Source organism: Lampetra fluviatilis, chromosome 2 (genome assembly GCF_964198595.1).
Source record: "Lampetra fluviatilis chromosome 2, kcLamFluv1.1, whole genome shotgun sequence".
Classification (NCBI taxonomy): Eukaryota; Metazoa; Chordata; class Hyperoartia; order Petromyzontiformes; family Petromyzontidae; genus Lampetra; species Lampetra fluviatilis.
The window spans coordinates 8,988,254-9,011,828 of record NC_136276.1 but is presented as its reverse complement, the minus strand read 5'-3'; the positions used below and the strand labels follow the sequence as shown (position 1 = coordinate 9,011,828).

Genomic DNA, 23,575 nt, shown 5'->3' with positions numbered 1-23,575 from the left:
TAGGGTTAGGGATAGGGTTAGGGTTATTATGATTAAAGTTTTTCTGGTTGAAGCAGTCTATGTGTTTACAGTTTTAAATAAAATGTTGGAAAAATTTAGTAATTCATGTGTATATCGCTCAACACTATTACTATCATGGGGGTATGATTTGGCCTAGAGATGTATAATTTGGCCTAGGCCATAATATACCCCAGAGTATAAATTGGCCAAGGCCATAATATACTCGGGTATAATCTAGCCGAGGCCGTTTTAACCCCAGGTATACTACGGCCTGGGGGTATACTACAGCCTGTTACACCGGGTTCATAGCGCAGTGCGCTAACCACTGTCCACCCGACTGTGTGCGCATGTGTGCAGATCTTATTTCCCTTTCTGATTTACATGATTAGTGTGACATAGATGAAGCATAAAAGCACCGTTGTTACAATGGCAAATCGTGGAGGGATTTCCGAAATGTCTTCATATTTTCTGATTCTTCTTTGAACATTAATGAGAGTTCAATGAGACATTACCACTTTATTATTTGGTTCAAAATTGCCAATTGTGATGCTGAATGATTCCGAGCAACTAAATATGTGTCTGGCGCTGGTGTGGGATGATTGGCACCAAAATTAAATCGAGAGACACCCGTTCTCATTATCTGTAAGAGCCTGACTTGTAATCTGGCAAAGGGAAATGGGTCATACATTACACAAGAATGGCAGATCAATCACCCAGCAGGGGTAAAATAGCTCTGTTTTGAAAGTCAATATTCCATCCCTTTTATGCATATTTTCTTCTCTCTCACACACACGCACAATGCAATATGTCAAAACTTTACAGCCACCATATATATGTACGCACAAGTAATATTTTAGTGGACGCATGCACATCGTTAATGGTGTACACTTTGTGAATAAATGCGATGAAGTTTCTGGATACTGTTCTGAAAGTATATGGTGGCGATAATCATGAAGGGTAGAATGATGCGGCAAATCATCAATTAAAATTGCTTCTTAAGCTCATGACATGAGCGTTGAATCATAACGAATTATCCAATTCGCTTTGGGAATAGTTTGTTGGCGGAAGGGTGGTGGTGTGGAGGCAGGGGAGAGGGGATTAATCATTCCACCAATAATAATAATTATGAATTTAAATCTAACGAATTAAATATATAATTAATTTGGGTTAATTACATGCCAATGGGAGGAGCAGTTGCGATAATTGTTGGGACAGAAGCAGCACAAACCTGGAAAGTGAACGACAAGCCGCGCAGACAGCTCAAACTTAATGCCGAATATTTACGTCCACACACAACAACCAACGCGGCGGCCATCCAAGCCACAGAGCAGGAATGTGTGTGTGTGTGCGTGTCGCCATCGGCAGCCGTATTTTGTGGAGGAACAGGCAGCTCCCCTCCTCCTCCTCTCACATTTCCCTTACCCGTGTCTTTCCTGCACACGGTCAACTGGTCGCGCTCGCCCGCCCCGCAGCGAGCTCCGCCGTCCGGGAAACAGGCACCCACGCCGGCCACCTCCCAACGGAAGCACGCGGGGTCATCACAAGGCAGCACCTCCGCCAGGTGAGAGCAGTCGCCTTCTCCACCGCCGCCCGCCGCCGCCTCCCTCACAATGTGCCTCCTCCTGCGTTTAAATCCTTGGGCGATGGATTTGAACCAACGGGGGCAACAAATGTCATCGTCGAGCAATTAATCCGGAGCCGACGGTGAATTCCACAGGGTTTAAAAAAGCGTTTTACCATTCGTGATTTATACAACTACTGAATTTAAATGTGGTGGTGGTGGTGGTGGCGGGGTAAGGTGCGGAAGAACACACTGGAGCATGTGTTAATCTTCATGAAAAATAACACAAAAAGATGTTCATAATCCTATTGGCTACTTTGTGAAATATGCTTGTTTTATAAGCCATGAAATGTATTAAAAGTTAATTAAAATCCAATTTTTTTAAAATAAAAATTAACCAGATTTGCATTTGTGGATCAGTTTAATACTTTATTATCAAGTTGAAAGCCATGAAATTGATTTGCTGCAATGATTTACCCAATCCTATTTTAATATGAATCCTTTGTCACTTTATGCGGCACATACAGTTACGGCTTTTCAGCACCGTGTGCTCCTGCACAGCAGCATTCAATTTCGTGTAGATGGCATCCTGCCTCCTTATTATTGTCCCAAATGCACGGAACGCCACCGACGTGCTTCACAGCTCCTCATATTTCAGCGGCAGCGCTGCAGCTGTTGTAAAAAAAAACGGAAATCGGCGGCCTTTCGGCCTCCCATGGAGGGATGATTGGTGAGCCGTCGCCCAGTTCGACAAAGCATTAATCCACGTTGTTGTTGATCCCCTGCCTGCGATGGCTCGTGAACATTTTTTGTGCTTGAGCCATTCCTCGGCGTAGCAGCCGCTGCTGCCTTCTCCACGAGATACCTTTCTTGCCGGGGGTTTCTCCACAGTTTTCAAAGGTGCAGGGACCCCAGGCTGTCCACGGGGTCAAGCGGCACTCAGCAGGACAGGGCACTGAACATGCCTGCAGCGTCTCAGGCTTATCCACACCACACAGGCTGTTGTCCACAGGTCGCGACGCTGCAACACACGAGAGTGGGGTTCATCTTCTTGGTTCTTTCGGTAAAGTCACGTAGAAGGGAAATAATAAAATAATAAAAATACAACATAACAAAATACAATTCTCACGACGTTTCGGGCCACAACGCAAGCAGCCGTCCTCAGGTGAAGAACAGGTCTGTCGGAAAGACTTGTTCTTCACTGAATTCAGACGCTGTCTTTCCGACAGACCTGTTCTTCACCTGAATTCAGACACTGTCTTTCCGACAGACCTGTTCTTCACCTGAATTCAGACGCTGTCTTTCCGACAGACCTGTTCTTCACCTGAATTCAGACACTGTCTTTCCGACAGACCTGTTCTTCACCTGAATTCAGACGCTGTCTTTCCGACAGACCTGTTCGTCACCTGAGAGTGGGGATGTCCATCCGAGCCTGATTTCAATGACCAAAAGTTTGTTTTAATCGATCATCCTTTTGAATAAATTATGGTACAGGATTACAACTTTGAGTGATGCTACCATGGTCTAATGGGCTAGAATTTCCAGTTCAATTCCACGACTTGGCAAAGCAGTTACAAGAATGGACAGGTTTCTTAAATTCCCATACCTTTTTCCACACAGCGTTACAAATGGAAGAGCAGGCCAAATAGCCCCTATAAGGGTTCTCTAGAGCTCCCTCTAGTGGAGGGCCTTATGCCAAGCGTTACGTGCGCAAGCAATTGCAGGGCTTTACCTCTAACTATTACAATTTCCAGATATGGACTCCATTAAAATATACATTACTGGAGGTTTCTGGGTGGCTCAGAGGTCATAGCACCGAGCGAGCACACCGAGATTATGGATTTGAATCTGGGTTTCAGCCATCCGTGATTAAAGTGTGTTTTCAGGTATTTGAGTTGATGGTCTCAGTCCAGTCACCAATGATGAGAAAAAAAACAATTATATAAATGAGAATTGGTTTAATTTATTGGAAAAATTCCAGCTCTCAGAATGAGAAAATATTTTTTTTCCATGAAATTAAGATTTCTTTATAGCATAGCTTGTGTGAAGGGCCAGTGGTTCCCTTAAACTTGGACGTTTTATTTACCCTTTAAAATAGATCATCATGACCAGTCTTAAGAAGAAACCCATATTTTTTATCAGATTATTTATTCTAATGCTTCCTAAAAGTAAGGATGAAAGAATTAATCAATGAATTAGCTATATCTGTTTATCTGACTGTAACGTGGTGTCATAGTAATTCTCGTAAACAAGATCCAAAATAAAAAAAAATTGGTTAAAGTTATGTTGCTATTAGGGACCTACTCTATAGAAACCTAGCAAATTGATGAAAGGATTCCCCAAAATCATGGCAATACATAACCAGCGTTAATACTTTCAATAAAATTAAAATATCATGTGACGTCATCACGGGCAACGTAATCTTGTTGTGCACCTCGGAAGGTAATATTATTATCACCGATTAAATACTTCCACGGACAAATGCAAGAAGGCATGTTGCCTATGCATGAAAATTGTTCCTTGTTTAAAACTAAGATGAACTTTACTTGTGTATTTGCATAAACGCGTAATTGCATTCATAGCATGGTAGCTATCTCCATTATTTTACCTAAAAACTTATATCCGCTCGTCAATTTTCACCCCAGAATTTACATGAAACGCACACGTGCAGCCTTTATGAAAAGTTGGCACCCGTGGAGTGTGATGAGTCGAAGAGGGGCTGGGAACGGATCTGACAGAATGGAGGGTAGCTTCAGCCATGGACCTGCCCCTTAGGCAGAAACTTGGGATAGATTATGAATATTAACGAGTTTTGTGAGGTTTGTCTCACCAATCTGAACAGGTTGTCCTTGCCTATATGATGCGATAACGACGTTCGTGGCACAAACCTTCACTGGCACACTGATTGCATCGTGTGACGCGAAATTCCTAATTGGAGTAAGAAAAAACGAATTTCGTGAAGCATGACTTGCCGGTCTCACCATAAAACATCTTTGACCTGACATTGCTGTTTGTTAAACACCTTGATTGGTTTGAATGCCAAAGTGGTTTGTGGTTCTTGTGCCTTTCACATATTTTGCCAATTGATTTTCTTTGCCAGTAATTGTTGTTGGGAGTTTTGTCTTTCTTCTTGTATCTGGCAGAGTATAATCATTCCATCATAGGAAGGTCATCATTCATGATTAATGGGATAAATTATCTTGAAAAGCATCTGTTAGAGCCACATCACTTATGTTTGTTATTTGTATACTGTATACGATTCCTTTATTGGAAATATAATCGATGATGTGGCTATTAAGACTGCCATGTAAGGATATTAATCATATTCCTAAATTATGTGACGGAGTGGCTTGGGAAACGAATGCCAAAGTCAAACCAATGATCCGACACCACAGAAATCCCGAGTCTGAATCTACACATAAGCCGCCCTTGATTAAACTGGGTTCTCCAGAACTTGCTTCGTTTCCTCTGCCTACGATGGACTGCCTCGCTGTACATCATAAATCTGCCACCTGTTTCTGTACAGCATCTTGAGATGTGGTCGCATTTGGATGCCACATACATCCGGTTGTATTGTGTCGTAGAATTTGCATTATTGTCTGTGTTATGATTGTTACAATGCAATTATTTCCAACAATAAAATTATTTAATTTCCATTACAGTATTCTATTCTCTTTTACTTTCATTGTTGTAATAATGACCATAACACTCACCTCTAACACAGTGATTCTAGCTCTGACCTTCACAGCTCCAGTCAGAACAATCAACATTATCACATCAGAGAAACATGAATCTTAGGGGCCACGGTGGCTTCCAGTTTCCAGGTTCGACCTTGTCAGTCTCTAACCTGAGTTGAGTCAAATGAATCTGGACTGCACTCAGCTCCCGTAGCTGCAGGTCTGGCTGCTGAGGCTGTTGGACAGTACTGACGGTTGTCAGGGAGCCTCTCTCCCCAGGCTGAACAGGCAGCCTGCGTTGACGTAATTGAAGGCAGAGTGCCGGAGGAGGCAACTCAAAGTGCCCCTCGAGTGCTCGACCAGCAACAGATCACTTCTGTGCTCTGTTGCTGGTCTCTCGTAAAAGCTTGCCATGAAACCTGCGTACGTACGTGCTATACAATGGGTCGATAAAATACATTGGGTCGATGTAACAGAATCGGCATAGCGATGAGTGTTCAGACGGGAGCTAAGAGAAAAGTCAGTTTCATCACAGGGATTTGCCGAAGGAGGCAAACTTCCAGAAACCCATTAATGCCACGCATAGTTATTTCTTGTCCACATTCCAGCAAATCCTGATTTTGCCAAGAGAATTAGTTAACATTATACACATTTATCAACTTGCAGCAATTTCAGCATAATTAGCAGTGATATAATAAATTTTTACTTAAAGCTTTCGTGACTGCAGGGATTCATATTCTTGGTTCTTTCGGTAAAGTCACGTATGATGATGATTGCTTGTGTTGCAGTGGAAACGTCGTGAGAATTTTGTTTTGTTTTATATTTATATTATTTTATTATTTCCCTTTTACGTGACTTTAATATAATAGTTTGTTTAACCAGGTTTATGACCATTGGCTTCCATTGTCATTGGTGTGAAAATAAGTTTAAATGCTCGCTACGGAATTAAATGTGGAACAAACCCTCTTACTTTTATATCCAGCCATTTCAGTTTAATTTATCCATGAATTACTTGTCCACATAAGGTAATGTCATTCATAAGCCTTACGTTTTGCCAGAGGAACCATTACAATGTCGATTGTGTGCCAAGTAGAAAGCTAAGTAAAAACTGTATGGGCAATTAATATGAAATGTGGTGCAGGAGTAGTCGCACTCGGCAACTAATCCATCCAACTGCTGCGTTTATGGATGCATATTTCTACTCGTCTTCTCTTCAAGCCTTTGGTCTTCACCACTGTTGGGGCTCATCTGCTCCCACTGTCTCAATGCGTCACTGCTTCTAAGTTCTCTTCAGTTCTACGCTTCTTCCCCGATCCGTTTCAACTCCCTCTCTTGATCCACCTTTGATGCCGCCTACACAGCTGACACATGGCTCTGCCACGTCCTTTCGAGCCTTCTGTGGATCCATTCGCAGTCACCTGCCACCGCTCATCATCTGTTTTACGTGTGTCCATTATAAACGCAGCTTTTGCCTCCACATAAATTGCTGCGTGGTCCGTTTTCACTGTTTGCAATGACTTCCGGGCAGAACGTACTTGTTCGCAACACGGCACTTGTAAGAGGCCCAGATTTATACGACCTCGTTTCGTACACATCCATCCAGTGGGAGCCCTTGACACTGACATGAAGAGAACCCTGCCTGTAGGTCCTGGCTCTTGTGCTACATATGATAAACACCCGAGCCTTAAAAGTCTCGTTAAAAAAGTGACTTCGAAGCACCCTTGAAGAAATTAATCGCGATGCCTTGCATCGTTTTAGTTTCAGATGATTTACTATTAGTCATTGTATCCACGGAGGGGGGAGGGCCTTAAGGGGACTCAGCCCCTTCTACATTCTCAATTAAGAGATGGGGGTGACATTCTTTCCTCATATACACAGGTGAGAGCTAGAGCAGAATGCACGAAAGACGAAATTGGATCATATCGTCACATTGTTTAGCGTTTAACATTTGTTTTAAGTTTGTTTAACAATGGCTGTTTCCCTCCATCCCATACTTTTGTATGCCCTCCTCCCTTTAAAAAAAAGTCACACTTCCGAGTTGATAGAATTTGTGAAGCTAGAAGCAAACAAATGATTATTTCTTGCGTGAAAACAAAATGTGTACAACAGCAGGAACCATAACATTAGCGGGGGGGGGGGGGAATCACGGAGCGTTAGTTGCGTGTGCGGTGTATGGCTGACAGAATACCAACACGCACCACTCCCCGGGAAGCCAATCTCTTTCCTCAGCACTCAAAACATCACGCTAATGACCAACACAAGCCCAATTTACAATTTGAAAATGTTTCTGGACTGACATTAAGTCTTCCACAATTGACACATGGCAGGGGCACTTTCTGCAGACTGGTGTTTGCTGCTCTGTCATGTTTGAATTTGAGTTATTTTACACTCAAGGAGTTGCATTTCAGCACAGCGCTCCGTGCTCACACTAACTCCGTGTTCAAAATCCAAATCACGCTGCGCACACTTGGCATCAATGCTAAAGGGATGCCCCATCAGTTATTTGCATATGCGGATTTACTGTCGTAACTTTTGCCAAGGGGTGCAGCATTTCATCTGCAAAGTGTTTGCAGTTAAAATGCAGCACACTCAATGTATGCTTTGGAATATACAAATGTTTGAACGTCAACATTTCAAATAATCCGCACAGCGCAATGGCACAGAAGCAGAATGATGCACTCGCCAAAACAAGTCAGTGCCTAACGTTCATCTATCATGCTTAATTACACAGCACTGTGTTCAGTTAATTAGGCATATTGATGACACCTGCGGCGATACTGTGTAAGAACCAAGATGAGATATTGTGCTCAAACAACGCTGGCGTTATACTTGAAATTGAATGGCACGTCCATACTTTTCAACATCTAGAGTGCTATTTGTTTTGGTTGAGGCGAGCACCACTGGCAGGTCTTGCGAGGCACAAAGTGATCCGATGCCTTAACTGCGCGCGTGCCAAGCACGCACACACACTGTTAATGCTTCAACAATAACAATTTAGATTAATATAGCCTCCCCGTTCGCTCCGCTACTGGCTCAAAAAACCAACAGGTTTAAATTGCAAAACCCAAATAAATAAATAACTCCCCGTACTGCCTTTTTCACACGGCATATAGAAGGTAATAAAATTCACATCAAGAGCAATAAGCGGTTTACCTGAGATCTCGTAGGAAATGGAGAGAGATGGTGCCACGGTTGGCCTCATTCTTGACTTGGACAGCATCTCTGTGGACAACAAAACGCCAAGCCATCATTGACCACTAATGGGCATGATATTTATTTTTTTCCGATGCATTAAGCTGAAAATGAATCTCCTTTTTTTTAATGAGGATGCTCTGCACCTTTTGGCGGAGGAAGAAGAAAAATGCAGCTTTATGGGCCATTAAGCAGGATTTGCGTTGCCAAGTCAAGGTGACTAAGTGGAACGCTGCACCGGCTATTAATGTGCTGCTAATAATAATCCTGGCTATCAATAAAGCAAATGCATTCGCAAGGGATAAAGTCATTATCTATTGCGCCTAATTATGTTGAGAAAATTATTTAATTTACGCAAATCATTGCTGTTTTCTGTGTTCTAAACGATTCGAGTAAATGGATTTTTTTCAGATACATAAAGGAAAACAAATGCAGTACTAAAGTCAGTAGCTCGTACTCGCCATTGGCTACTTGTAAAAGCAATTAAATTGTACCATATCTGCACAAAAGTATACCCATTTTAAATTGTCCTCGGAATAACAAAGGATTAAATGTTTAACACTTAGCGATATAAAAAAAAGCAATGCAGATGGTAATATATAGAGCTCAACTTTTTATTGCTTACACTAAAAATGTCCATATTCCTGTATTTTTAATTGAATCTGTAGCACCGTTGATAATGAGTGTGTCAGAAAATGAATTGCTTTAAATGTGCAAAGTTTCTGTTTTCCATGAGGAAAATTTTACTTTAAAATTCTCACATTTTCTTTCTTAGTGACACACAATGCATGGCAATTGATGACCATGTTGACCCAAATGCTCCCAAGTAAAGCAGCAATGCAAAAGCTGCGACCACATTTCCAAGGATTCGAAAAATGCCCCAACACGCTGTGTTGGAGCGACTGCTGTAGCTTGTTTAGAGAGGCCGTCTGGTAATGAAAGCTCTGCCTCCGGAGGATAATGTCAATTTGACAGTGTCGATTTTTAAAGGCTCGGTGAAACCGGCGAGCGCTGATGATGCAGCAGAACGAGCGCGGGTTGCGGAGTGCCAGTCTCGCCACCGCTTTGCTCTGGTCGGAGCTGGGCAGCGCTCAAAGCTCCGCCCACCTTGCCGCTCGTGGAGGGAGTTTAGGTACAGGATGAGGTTCTCGTTGGCCATGATGCAGTAGACGTCGCGAGTGCGGAGGCCACCACCGCACAGCCCCGTGTGGTTGGCGCGCCTCCGTTCCGGAGCTCCCATCACCAGCTCCACGCGGCACTCGCTCCACTGCGCCACCTTCCACACAAATCTGTGCACACAAAGAGACCGATGATCCCCCGCCGTGTACGTACGTACGTACATATGCGTGATGCTGAACTTCTTTTGCACTGTACGTAGCCAACCGCGCTAAATCGGAGGTGCGGGAAAAGTCGCCTAATCGGAGGTGTATCCTTCAACAGACTGTTTGGGGCCAGTCCCATTCATGAGCACCTATCGATGAAGGCCAGCAGGCACCACGGGGAGCAGTGGTGCGGCCCAGACACCACACGCCTTTTCTTGCCAGTGCTATTGCTTCTTGCATATTGCACCGCGTCCTCATTTAAGGCCCCAGACAAGCTCAGATATGACGAGCCACTGATATTAGCCATAGCTAGGAATCGAACCTGGCTCGTGGTGCTCAGAGTGCATTGCCTTAACCACTGCACCAGTGCTCTCTGCAAACGCACAGATCTGCGCGCACAGACGTACAAGCATGCCCAAGCAATCCAGTTCTCACAGACGTTACTACAATGCCCGTGTACATCACTTACTGGCAGATAAAAACAAATACAATCAACCTCAGCTCATCAAATGCAAAACTGTGCACGGCTATGAGCTAACTGACATTTTCAGCTCTTTCAGCATTTGTTTTGGCTTCACGTGCCAGTAATTCAAACCCATATCAGCCCATCCATCTCTCTTCACTTCAAAATGAAAATGCATTCACATCAACACTTTTCCATTCCTCGTTTTAAGTAGTTAAACTCCAAAGTAACGTGGCACATGGCACAGAGATTTGCATGTGGCACGACTTTAATTTCAAGCATAATTTATACAAACATTGCTTTTTTCCTCTTCAGGATTTTCAACCGCTTCTCCTAATAAATTGCCTTCAAAGATGCACAGGCTTGTGTAACAAAGGGGGGGGGGGACGTGTTCTGATCTTTTTCAAAATGTTCAAAAGCACAACAGATCATTATAAACGGCATAGATTTGCATTTTTAGTCATTAAATTGTAGCTTGCAATTTATTTCCTTATTTATTTATTTACAGCATTTTTAAATGGCATTCCCCACCACTGAAAAGACAATCACAGAATCACATTAACAAATAACCTCTAGAATCCCACCTCAATGCATCACGCTATGCAACGGAGGCACAAAGCCAATTTGGTGCAGAATTAAGATGTATGCAGTTACCCTCCTCTGTTCATTCCACAGTCCAAAAGAGAGTGGGAGAGACAATCTAAAAACGGCGGCGCGGGAGTGCGTGCCTTAAATTAGTTATGCTGTAGTTGGAAACGGTGGTGCCTTTTGGAGGCATTTGAAATGATCTGAGAGCAAGAGAGAGAGAGAGTGCTTTCCAGCAAGGCAGTTGAAATATGTCCCATTTAATAATGGACGCGACAAGCAATGTTGACCTTCTTTCACACCATACATAGCCAACCGTGCTAAAATCGGAGATGCACCGCTGGATGAAGGGACATGCCCGAGCCCTCGCCATCGCCCACGGTTGGCGACATAACAACAGCCACATTTGAGGACGGTAAAACATATTTTGAATTTGGTAAGAAACTGTTACAAGCTCTCTCTTGTTTGTTTTAAGAAAGTTTCTTGGTTCTTTCGGTAAAGTCGCGTAGAAGGGAAATAATAAAATAATAAAAATAAAACATAATAAAATAATTCTCACGACGTTTCGGCCACAACGCAAGCAGCCGTCCTCAGGTGAAGAACAGGGCTGTCGGGAAGGCAGTGTCTGAATTCAGACGGCTGCTTGCATTGTGGCCGAAACGTCGTGAGAATTATTTTATTGTTTTATTTTTATTATTTTATTATTTCCCTTCTACGTGACTTTACCGAAAGAAGCAAGAAGATGACTCCCTGCAGTCACGAAAGCTTTAAATTGTTTTAATAAAGTTTCTCATTTCGTTATCGTCATGTGGTTCAATGGCGTGGGTTAACGTTATCTGTTCTTTATGTACTTTTTTTCCTGCAGTGCGGTCAAATGCTCATGTAAATGCGCCAAATAGAATAGCTGCACTGAGGTGACATGAAGAATCTATCTTGTAATTTAAATGTATCTTGTCATTTTATTGTTTGTTGCGGTTGCACCCGAATCGAGAGCCGAATGGCTCACAGGGTTATTCCAAATAACTGAAACTGGAACTGAAAACTGAAGAAGGTGCGACCAATACACACAGGTATGAGTCGAAGAGAAGTCGGACCAAGAGACACGCTTTCACTAAAGTTATTCATAGCGACAGGTTTGTCAAACAAATTGTAGATATCTGTCAGAGAGATACAACTAACGAATGAGGAGGAAACATGCCTCAGAGGATGTCCACCGCACAGAGGGGGATGATGAATCAACTCGCGTTCAGATACACGCAGTGGATTGGTCAGGCCTGATACACAGGGTATTGCAAAAAAATAGACCCAATTTCAACGCAGTATATTTCACGATGGCAACATGTGACAATTACACAAAAAGTTACAAACGGTTTAATGAGTTGTCAGGTTTTACTAACCATTTTATAAATGCTCTATGTGACCTCCACCAGCTGTACGGACAACATCGAGACGATAGTTGAATTTGTCCCAAACGCCTCTCTTCTCACGTTTTCCTCTGAGGTGCGTGGTCGCCCTGTGCTCTTCCCCTTACATAAACAGCAGCCTGCTTCCTCAAATCGTCGGTACCAACGACGAATGCTCTTTGACATTGGCGGATCAATGCCAAAACGCCGTTGAAACGCACGCTGCACCGCAATTACGGATTCAGTCTTGCTGAACTGCAGAACGCAAAACGCCTTGTGTTGCGTGGTCACCATCTTGCGAATGACTGAGGCTAGGGGCTGTTTGTGCGCTGGGAGAGGCATCGAGCGGTGATCATTTAAAACTCTATGCCCCGCCCTCTCTATGCCCCGCCCTCTCTATGCCCCGCCCTCTCTATGCCCCGCCCTTTCAAGTGGTAAGAGTTTCATTCATGGGCGGTTCGTGGTTGCAGAGATATAGCGATTTCAAATCGGGTCCATCGTTTTTAAACACCCTGTACACAATAAAAAAAATAATGTAGTGAGTTAAGTTTCATGCAATGGCCCTTTTACAGAGCAGCTATCACCGTTGCCTGAAATATGAACCTACTGAAAGTCTATATTGCTGTATTAAGGAGTGGAAAATAACAAATGTGGCAAAATTATTTTTTATTTGTGATCGTACGCAGCTGCCAATGGCATTCCTTTCTTTTCTGTTGAATAAGTATTACTCGTTGTGTGTATTTGTTCCACCATTGCTTTCAAATTCCGTATTGCTCTTGAAAGCTGAGAGAGAATCAGCACCTTGCGAGTGGGAAGGAAAATGTCAACGCCCAGAAGAGTGTACAGATGAACTCATAGCCCAGACTTTCGTGTCAAACACATCCTCTCCATTCACTGGCAAATTGCACAACAAGACTGGCCGCGCGTCTCTTCACTGGTTGCAACAATGAAATGATTGCCTGTGTTTTCTCTCCACAGTTACAGTGATGGGGAATCCTTTAGTCCCGGTGCTTAAAAAAAGTGCTCATCGTGAACACGGGAGATGGCGTGTGCACTTAATTTTTGTTCTTCTCCATTACAGTAAGTCACACGGGACTTTCCGACTCATTATCACGCTTGATCGCAACGGGAAGAGACCGTGTGGTATAGATCTCCCCATACATTAGGTGAGAGAGACCGAGCCTTTATATTATAAGCTGATAATTTAAACGGTTCTTCAAGTTCTAATCTTCCGGTTGCAAGCTGTTCCATATGAACGTCAGTAGCAGCGAATGTTTGATTTGTGGGACACTTACGCTCAGCAGCAGTTACACATAATCAAATTACCAATTGTATCAATGTTAACCAGCTGTATTGCTCCAATCACAATGTACCAGATAACAATTTAGCGAATTACTTTCATTTTCATACAGAATTTAAAAAAAAAGTATTTAACAAAAAAATGTGTGGAAATTATCATGTCAGCAAACCGGAGTTGACATGAGGACAGCAGCAGCCATAGCATATAATATTATTTATCCAGGAAGACTCTTTTTCAAGAGCGTCCTGCATTTGAGATGTCTGGCCTTCACCAATGGTATTGTATGTTTTTAGATATGGGGGGGGGGGGACGGAACCCCCAGAGAAAACCCACACGCACAAACTCCACACACGAAAGTGGCCAACTTCGAAATCAAACCAAGGCCTTTCTTGCCAGATAAAAAATGCTTATGCATTCTGCTTATTTCCAAAAACTAACTCTACTTAATGTATGTCTGAAGAAAATAACCATAAATGTAAGCCAGTAATCAAATTAATGTGTATTTTGTTCCCTAATACCCCACTGTGCTCAATTACCATTGCTGCCGTACGAAAGACTTCTCCATTTATTTCCTCGCACTGCTCGACTCTACAATTCCCCCGCATCGCCTCTTTAACAAACTTTCTAACGTATTAGCTCTCATCTATAACACCTTCAACAAGTGCGGTTTGTTGCTGGCAGCTTGGATGTTGTGGGGACTCGTGCCCAGCGACTGTGATACTTAAAAAAGAAGGATTACGTCACATCACTTATTAAACAAAAACTCAAATGTATGGGTGTGTGTTGAACTTCTTTCGCACCGTACGTAGCCTACCATGCTAATCGGAGGTGCGGGGGAAAGGTCAACAAACTAAAAACACGCACAAAAAACAAACCCAACACGAAATAATCAGTAATCAGAATCCGGTGACTTCTCAAACCAAGAAAACCCCTCGGGGGTGCTTACCGTGGACATGGCGTCAGCGTCTCCCCGGCCTCCTCGCTGCAATTTTCTCGCTCGACGAGCGGGGGGCAGACCTGGCCCCCTCCGAGGGCGCTGACCCGCACCGAGCGGGAGCGCGTGCGAACTCCGGGGCCCGCGTCCGCGCCGCCTTCGGGTCCGCGGCATGTCCGCGAGCACGCTGACCAGGGCGCCCACTCCGTCACCACGCAGTCGCGTGGCAGCAGGCACGGCTGGAAGGCCGGCGAGGGGCTCTCCGACAGGCACAAGCTGCGAAGGAGAGTCACCGTGGTCATCGGCAGTGGCCGCCGCCGCCGTGGTCAAACCGCCACCGAGCTGCTGCCACGTCTACCGGTCGTGCGATGTTAAATCATTCCAGCGGGCACCTGCACGCAAATTGATTTCACCACTCAATCTCAGGCACTTTTTAATTCCAGATTACTGTTCATAAATAATTATATATCGACGATCCCTTTTCAAGCCACTGCTGGGTGAAGGCCTTCCCCATGTATGTCACCACAGAGGTCGGCGTGAGTTGGTAAACTGTGGGAGCCCAGGAACAGTTCAGATATCGCTCGCCACTGATGTTAGAGCCACGGTTGGGAATCAAACTCAAGTTGCTGGGTTGGTAGCACAGTGCACTCACCACTGCGTCACCCTCTCCACCACAGCTGTTAAGGAAAACAAAATTGTTTTTGCGCAAATGTTAATAGCCAACATTATCTTAATTTGGAAAACTACGCATCGATTGGTGAAAAGCGTCAGCGCAGCAAATGGAACTCACGTCAGTGGGGCGTTTTTTCCGTCGCTCCTAATGCATCGGACCTGTCGGCTCTGATAGCCAATCTGCACATCCCAAGGGGACCCCCCTCGAGGCCAATCATGAGGCGTCGATCTCCACTGCTCCTTGGTCCATCGTTTTAATTCTATACCCTCTCGAGGCAATCCGGTAGAAGTACCATTGACTGGAAAATCGGGTGCCGTTTTATTGCGCATTTCGGCTCTTGTAGTCCTGCTGAAATTGGTACCATTTGGTTCTGCATTGTGTCCCACATCCCGAATGAAACGTCCGATTCTAGCGGGTCTGCAGTCGCTCCAAGGTCCGACTCTGAGGCTGTACTTGAAGCCACCGTCTCCCCCATCACAAGCAGAGGCATCTCGGCAGCTGCGGACTTCGGTGAGGTTGGGGCACAACGCTCCTCCAAACTCGGGTGGCACCAGCACGGTGCGTGTGCGGTACTGCAGGCCCGAGTCTGCACCGCAGGCACGCTCGCACGGGGACCAGGCGGAGAACTCTGACGCAACGCAATCACGTGGGCAGGCAGCGGTGCACGCCTCCTGGTCAGATGGTCTTGGATCAAACACCCGACACAGCTGCTCCATGTCGAGCACCTCTGTTCCATTATCTTTCCACGTGCAAACGACATCTCGCTTTTTCCATCCAGGCAGTCCATCCTTCCCACAGACAGGCCCCAGCGATGGGGAGTTTAAGTCTGGACGAAGCTCACACGGTCTCCACTGTCCAACATACCAGGTAGCCAGCGCACGGTGCTCCTCGCAAACGTGAAAACACTCCCGTTGAGAGGCAGGCCGCTCAGACACTACCTGGGCCTCCCCCTGCTCAGCCTGCAAGCAGTTCGATCGAAGCGTGGTCCAGCCTTCCACGTGCTCACACCACACCTTCCTGACCTGCGTTCCACCCGCTCCACATGCTTCACCTCGACATTCCTCCCACGGTCCTGGCAGTAGACAGAGAGAGAGACAAAAGGCACGGTGAGAGACGTCCTACTGTGTGTAGGTTTTCATGCTTGTGCTGCATAGCCCTGCGGTGGGATTTAGAGTTGTACAATGTTTTTGGTTCGGCGTGATGTTTGACGTTCTACTTGAAGCAAAACGTTGGACGTTTTACTGAACAACAAGCAGTACACCTCATGAACACGTCAGGGAAACCAAAAATACAGAATGGCCTTGTCAACTGCAAAACATTTTGAGAATTGTATTGAAGCATTCAATATACCCGGACCAATTTTTTTTTTACATTTCTTTCCAGCTGGTAGTCATTATGTTTCAGGTTTTTTTTTATGTCGAGCAAAGCAAAGCGTTGGTATGCAATTACAATGTATGGGCTCTACACATCTTTATTATAGATGTATGGTATTGAAAAAAATGTGTTTGATTGAGCACCGAAATGTTAATTTATCTGAATATGTGCATCTATTTATATAGAGACAGACGTGTATTTTTATTACCAAAATATTATAATGCATGCAAGCATGCTCTGCAGTGTACATGTAGATTTTAAGATACTCAAAGATCAGAAAACCAGTTTGAAGAACACGTAAAATATTCTCTCATTTCAAAACTTCACAGAGATCTCAACGAAAGGATTATTTACTTAACGTGAGATGTTTCAGTTTTCATTTCCAAACTTTTGAAATAGTCATTGGCATACACGTTTAATGTGCAACAGGCAATATACTGCACACAGGGACACGAATCCTCTCTGGGCATGGGAATAACCCGAATTGATGAACTCTCACACGAGCGGAGCGTCACCTCACAAACTGGAGGTTACCTTTTACGTCTAAAGGTGCTATTGCAATTGCAATGAAAACATTCTAAGTAATCCTCTTTAACCCCAGCTGTACATCAAAGTCACGTTTCGCCAGCGGCAGTGGGGGCAATGATTAAAAATGAATTAAGAACCAGGCAGTTTCTCATTACGCCAGCTGTTGTCGTGCCCTTTAAAAATATGTGTAACATAAATCCAAGAGGCTAACGTGGTCTGTCATTCTTCAAGTCGGATTTGTTGACTTTTTTTCGAAAAATACTATTTAGCACTATTCTATACTCTTTGGTTTTTTCGGTAAAGTCACGTAGGTAAAACAATCAATAAAATAAAATAAATGAAAACAACTAAATTAAATCACGAGGTTTATTTTGCTGTGCCATTTTTTACACCTGATGAAGGAAGCTTGTGTTGCCTCCGAAACGTCGTGATTTAATTGAGTTGTTTTCATTTATTTTATTTTATTGGTTGTTTTACCTACGTGACTTTACCGAAAACCACCAAAAAGTATGAATCCTTGCAGTCACGAAAGCTTCAAATCTAGAATCATTCTATAATTCAGCTATTTGAATTCTGTGGAAGTACGCATCCATTGTTCACAAAGATCATTGGAAAATGTAGATGCTTGACCAACCATGTGAGCAGGCTGCGTTCAGGAATGGCTTCTCTACGACCAACCATATACACATCACTAGAGGAGTGGTGGCAGGTGGTCGAGACTAACGACAGAATGGTAGACACATGCACAAACATCCACCGTGGAAATGGAGCAATAAAATGAGCTTATTTAAAAGCAGCCTGATGGATTGCGATATTGCAGGACTGTGGGCAATTGCAGTGACTTCGGGAGGCCTATAGGAGGTAGATCATGGTTGATGATGAAGTTGTTGATGATGATGCTGTTTTTGAAGATAATGATGATGAAGCCAACAACAAATCTGTCCAATGCATTGGGGAGAGGAGTTCCCAAGAACCAGCAGGTCTTGGAAGACCAATGCTGGAAGACCTATGGTAATAAAGGCTTGTGCAGCTGGCACTCTTTGTTGCATGGCAGAAGGAGAGCTTAGGTCACTGTATGGCCTAGAGTTGACGCCAAATTATTTGGAAGAGATGAGCTGCAATGCACAGTGGCGGCGCAAAAACTGTGCAAAGGATATCGGTGCACAATGATTTCCCATCGAGAGAGACGTGTCACTGCATTTCTCTGGCACATCAAAATCCCCCCACCCTCCCAATTTATTTTTGTTACAAAATTGCTTTTACCACTGAGATAAATGATCATGAATGGGTTGATGGATGTATTTTAGCTTCATAGGAAAGGTGACTTAAGAAATGCAGTGTGTTAACTTTGTGATATATTATATTCTGCAATATATTACACATTCCCAAATTTATATATATATATTTTCCCTTTAATAATGAAATGCTTGTCCAAAGCTTTAGATTTTCAACTTGTGGCATGAAAGCTGCCACTGTGAAGGGTAATATCGTGCCCACGTGGCCAGTCCTTTCACTCACCATTTCTTCCCCAATCGTTTTTTTTGGAGGAATTTCGAATTTTCTTATGAACAATTAATGGAATAGGTATAGTTGTACCCCAAATTATGTTTCCAGTTTCCTTTTTGTGAGCTTGACTGCAGCTGCTATTTGTCACACCTCACATGCTTCGGGGCTTCACTAAAAGTTTCAAGAATGCTGATGGATGCGTGGATGCCAACTTTTTTTTCCCCCTTTAGCTCTCGAGTGCATTTGCCCCAGAATTATGTTCATTGGACAATATTTTTACGATTTCAATCATCGGCATTTTTGGCACGTCTGAGTTTTGTAATTCTCCGAGCAATGTCGAATCGCCATTTGGAAACCACCAAAGGTGACAACATCCATGAAACGGTTGCACATTTCACCAAATGCATTTCATATAAATCTTTGGAAAATTTGAAAAACCTTTAAAATGTCGCAAAGACCCCAGGGTACTAAAATACATTTGCAAGCAACAGAGACCACATGAGCACAAGCACAGATGTGGTCTTAAGTATTAAACCCCAGGGCTCAATGTTGAAACCACGATCTCGGCCCTCAAAGCCACACTCATCTCGTCTGTAATTCATTCCGAGCCTTGAACAGCATACATAGCTTCACCGTACCTCCTCCTTCATCTCCTGCTCAGAGCAATAATGCTCGGGTAGGCAGTGGTCCATCAGAGGCAGAAAATAATGGATCTTCATGAACCACAGGTTAATGAACTATTTTAATATTAAATTGACTCCGTGAACATTAATAACAAGCTTGCGCACTACTCCATGCATCTGTAAATCTGCAAATGGGGCTAAATAAATACTCGTGTGTGCATTATGAGGGGTTTTGTTGACGTTTCTGTAATTTGTGCATTCGTGTGTAATCACAATACCCACGGAACCTTTTTATCTGCAACTTTAAGAAAACAAAAATCAGGACGCATGTGGAATTCAATAAATGATATTGGGACGCAAGCATTTCTCATGGACAGAGTAAATATAATACGGTACTGTACTGTAAATTACAATGATTAAAATCATTCATTAATTTCATTAACTATATCACTACACAAGTTTGCTTTAAAATACGTACATTAGAGGAATATTTATCAGCGGAAAAATTACAAATATGTGATTACGATTCAGAATTAGCATCATCAGCCATTGTCAATCCACTGCTGGATGAAGGGCTCACCCAAGCTCCCATCATCTCTCACGATCCTGCAATGCAATAATCCCCCCTAGCACCTGCACATCAGCCGATTTTATGATCATTGCTATTATTATTATTATTTAGCATTAAGCTCGTATGTATAGTCACACTACAAGGAAGATGTCACGTTAAAATATGAGATAAATGCCATATGGCATACACGAAGCTTTAGTGTTCATATCCAACTGAGAATGGGCATGAAGGGAAGGCAACCATGAAGATGTACAGAGACAATCACCACGCAAGAGAAAAACGAATAAAAGCTGAGCAGAGATGATCTCTGAAGAATGCGCAATAGAGAGGATGATTCTAGATGTGAAGCTTTCGTGACTGCAAGGATTCATACTCTTAGTTCTTTCGGTAAAGTCACGTAGGTAAAAAAATGAAATTAAAATTAATAAAAGTTAATAAAAAAAAATAATAAAAACAAATACAATAAAATCACGACGACGACGACGACGAATGGATGATGTTGAAACAAAGGCTGGGGGAGACAATACGAGTCCGTGAAGAGACAGATTTCAAGAACACGCAGCCCCCTCTAGTTTTTTTGCATTGTCACAATGACCTCCAATGGAGTGCTGGGCAAACACAAGGCTCACCCACCCAATGTCATCGGCAATGACTGTTTAAACATGGCCGTGAATGTTTGTCCATCGGTCTTGATTGATTGCCAGGGGGTTTTTCCCCCCCCCTTGGCAGGAGAACATAATAGACGTCGTGGGATTTTAATACAATGTCACATATCAGACGGTAAAGGCGAGAGGGCAGTGCATGCGTGTACTGAGCAACAACAACAAAAAACCATCATACGTGCAGCCTATCAAGATTGATCCAAGGGACCGCGGGTTTCCAGCAATACCCGTTCTCCATCCACCCTCGTTCCTTCCGTGCCTCTGATCTTTGACTCAACAGCGCATGCCATCTCATTCCCTTGCACCCTCTGCACACGAAACCGCCGAGCACACAGTACTGCCACCACCATCATCATCATCACCACACGCTAAGCAGTGGTCTTCGGGCTAGCAAAGTATTGGCCATATGTCCATTATTAGGAATCGTTAACCCACTGCAATTGATGTACTCCGCAGTGCCATGATTAATCACCATCTGAGAACCCGGACAGGCACGCGAGCAGTAATCCCGGCTGCCTTTCTTTGCTAATAAGCCAAGTGAGTTATCAAGCAGGCACTGATCATACTGCAGTGCCTCTCCAACACTCAGTTACAGGATCTTTGCTATTATCCATTCCATATCCCAGAGTTAGATTTAAGCACTTAGAAAAATGTAATTACTTTTGCGAGCTATTTTTGTTCGTATTTCTTTTTGCATTTTCATTAACTGCACTGAACAGAACCGTAGTTTGCTTGCCCACACCTGCAAAGGGGTTACATATGTTATCCAGCTGTGATCTGCAGAGTGGGGGGAATACAGAAAATTATAGAAGGGGGAAGCAGGATAGGAGGCGATAGCAAAGGGAGGAAATAGGGTGGTTGACCAAAGCTGCGTTATATAAATAAAATCAATGAATGATTGATTTTGACCATCCGAGGCAGACCCCACAGGCAAATAAGCATGAATAAAAGCAAATTTTTATTTTGAAAAACAAAGCTAAAAATATTGTAAGTGCAGCAAGCTATTTGCTCAACAAAATAATTTAGCTTTTTGATGTAGCACTTAAATATAGTACAGCTATGAAACTACTTCTCTCTTAGTGTGTTTCCCTGGTGATGGCAAACGCTCCGCCACACTGCGATTGTAGTAGTTATGGCCAGGATGGTCACGTAAATTGTGATAACAAAGAGCAGAATCATGGCTGCGATAGACTCTTGATGAACACCGTGAACTTGGGTCATTTTGCCAAGAATATGCAAAGGAGAAACCCCTATCTATTCTACTCGCCTTACATTAATACAATACATTATTGGAGGTCAAGTTTTTTATTTAATTTACCATTCCAAACTCGTAATTTTTATTTTAAACATTTATACAGGGAAAACCGAATAAAAAAAATCTATACACAACTTATATTGAAATAATTCCTTAATTGCTTTATTAAATATCTTTATATGAGATAGTTTAATTATGCGGAACACTGCGTATTTACATTGCAACGCTGATCGTGTTATTTTATATATTTTACAAAGAGCAGAACCCTAATTAGAACTAAACATCAGAGCAGACAAACCTTTCCGAGGGGAACAGTCGGTGGCGGGGTCTGCTAGGAAGCTGGCGAGGCAAGGGAGAGCTGGTGCTGGTAATCGTTTATAAGCCTTACAGAAGGATTGCATTCACTTTCTGTGGCTATACAAGCTGCATTATCACGACAAGACTAAACTTTAAAGTGCGTGCTCCAGTGATTTCGTATTGGACATGGGCTGCTCTGAAACACAATGGCTCTATCTATTGTCCTTGCGTGAACATGATGTTCGGCTCGTGGGTTTTTTCCAGCAGCCTATTTATTTATTCTGGTAAACTTGCCCCTCTGGTAATGTCACATGAGAAGATGAAAAAAATATTTTATTAAATATTCTCTGCCTCCTTTGGCTGACATTGTAATCCTTGCAAGAGACATTTGAACACAATAATTGTTTTAAATAGCCCCACAATTTTCATCCCTTCGTCAATCCACTCTTGGATGAAAGCCTCCCTTGCTCCGAGTCGGACTGTTTGATCGGTTGGCGAGGGCGGGCAGGTTGATGAAAGTGGTGGTGGCACAGGGCTGGATATTTATGTTTTTATTTTATTTTCATCAGGTAAGGCCCACTGAGCGATAAAGCTCTCTTTCAGAAGCGACCTGGCCACAAGTGATAGCTTAACGAAGTGGCTTTTTACGTGGAACTTTATAGCAACCAAATATTCTAAACGCACGTTTATAATAAGTGGAGGGAAAAAACCGGAGGACCCAGAGAAAAATCCACGTTGCCACGGGGAAAACATTCAAACTCCAAAAATACAGGTCCCTGGGATCGAACCCACGAACTCCAGTAGACCAGGCGAGGAAGTTAACATCTTTCCACCGCGGCACCCCATTTACATACTATTTACATAAAAAGGCAGTGAAGTTTGAGCACAAAAGCCTACCCTTAAGAAGAGCGGGTGTCAGCGTTTTCAGGCAAGCTGAACTACACGTGAATGCTCGGTATACGGAAGAGCACCACCCCACAACGCTCCGCTCGGCGAATACGATGCGGAGACCGCGCTGACAATCAACCGCAAGACCCGTCCCTCCAGGGCCCCTGATCATCGTTGTGGTCACGGTTGTGCTTTATAAACAATTATTTTAAAGGTTCCTTGCATTCCCACTCTTGTCACAACGTTGCCATCCGGAGCAAACCTTCATTCCCTTTGACAGGGCGGTGTGTGGTAAAGTCCCTAGGGTAGGGTTATGAAGCTTAAGCAATAAAACCGTTGCTCACATCGTGAAAACAAATGAAAGCCACTAAAAACCCGAAGCGCTTACGTGACTAATGCAGGATGTCTTGCCTGAAAAGAGAAACTGTGGCTATTCATTACAATGGCAGTGGCTATTTGTATTGCTGAAATATTTAATTATGCTTTACGTGTGTGTGCGTCACAGAACAATCATATGAAAGGTTGTTTGCCGTCTGAAATTTAATTGGCGCTGGATTTGGATGCAAAAAGGAATAATGCCTCCCGCTATGCCTTACACTGCAGTTTGTATGCAGCTCTTCTCATTGAACTGTACATTCATTGAGCCATTTAGATACCCAAACGCATCAATCACATTCAGCATACCACATTTAAATCCGTTCTCAGGCAGGAATGCACCGCAACATTTGTCACGACACCAAGGACGGAGGAGGCGTAGGCAA

At 43.4% G+C, this 23,575-nt stretch overlaps 1 protein-coding gene across 4 annotated transcripts in view; it reads right to left on the bottom strand.

The window, feature by feature from the left end:
* The window catches only part of LOC144941816 (thrombospondin type-1 domain-containing protein 7A-like), a 233,921-nt gene that overhangs the window by 127,406 nt on the left and 82,940 nt on the right, over positions 1-23,575 (bottom strand). For all 4 annotated transcript variants that reach the window (XR_013639273.1, XM_078868309.1, XM_078868287.1 and 1 more), the window contains 6 exons: positions 15,228-16,182; positions 14,450-14,713; positions 9,538-9,719; positions 8,392-8,460; positions 2,427-2,582; positions 1,423-1,635 (listed from right to left, as the gene is read on the bottom strand). Coding sequence is in view for 3 of the 4 variants with exons in the window: in XM_078868309.1 (XP_078724435.1) it covers positions 1,423-1,635; positions 2,427-2,582; positions 8,392-8,460; positions 9,538-9,719; positions 14,450-14,713; positions 15,228-16,182 (1,839 nt within the window). In the remaining variant the exon portion in view is untranslated. The remainder of the gene's footprint in view (positions 1-1,422; positions 1,636-2,426; positions 2,583-8,391; positions 8,461-9,537; positions 9,720-14,449; positions 14,714-15,227; positions 16,183-23,575) is intronic.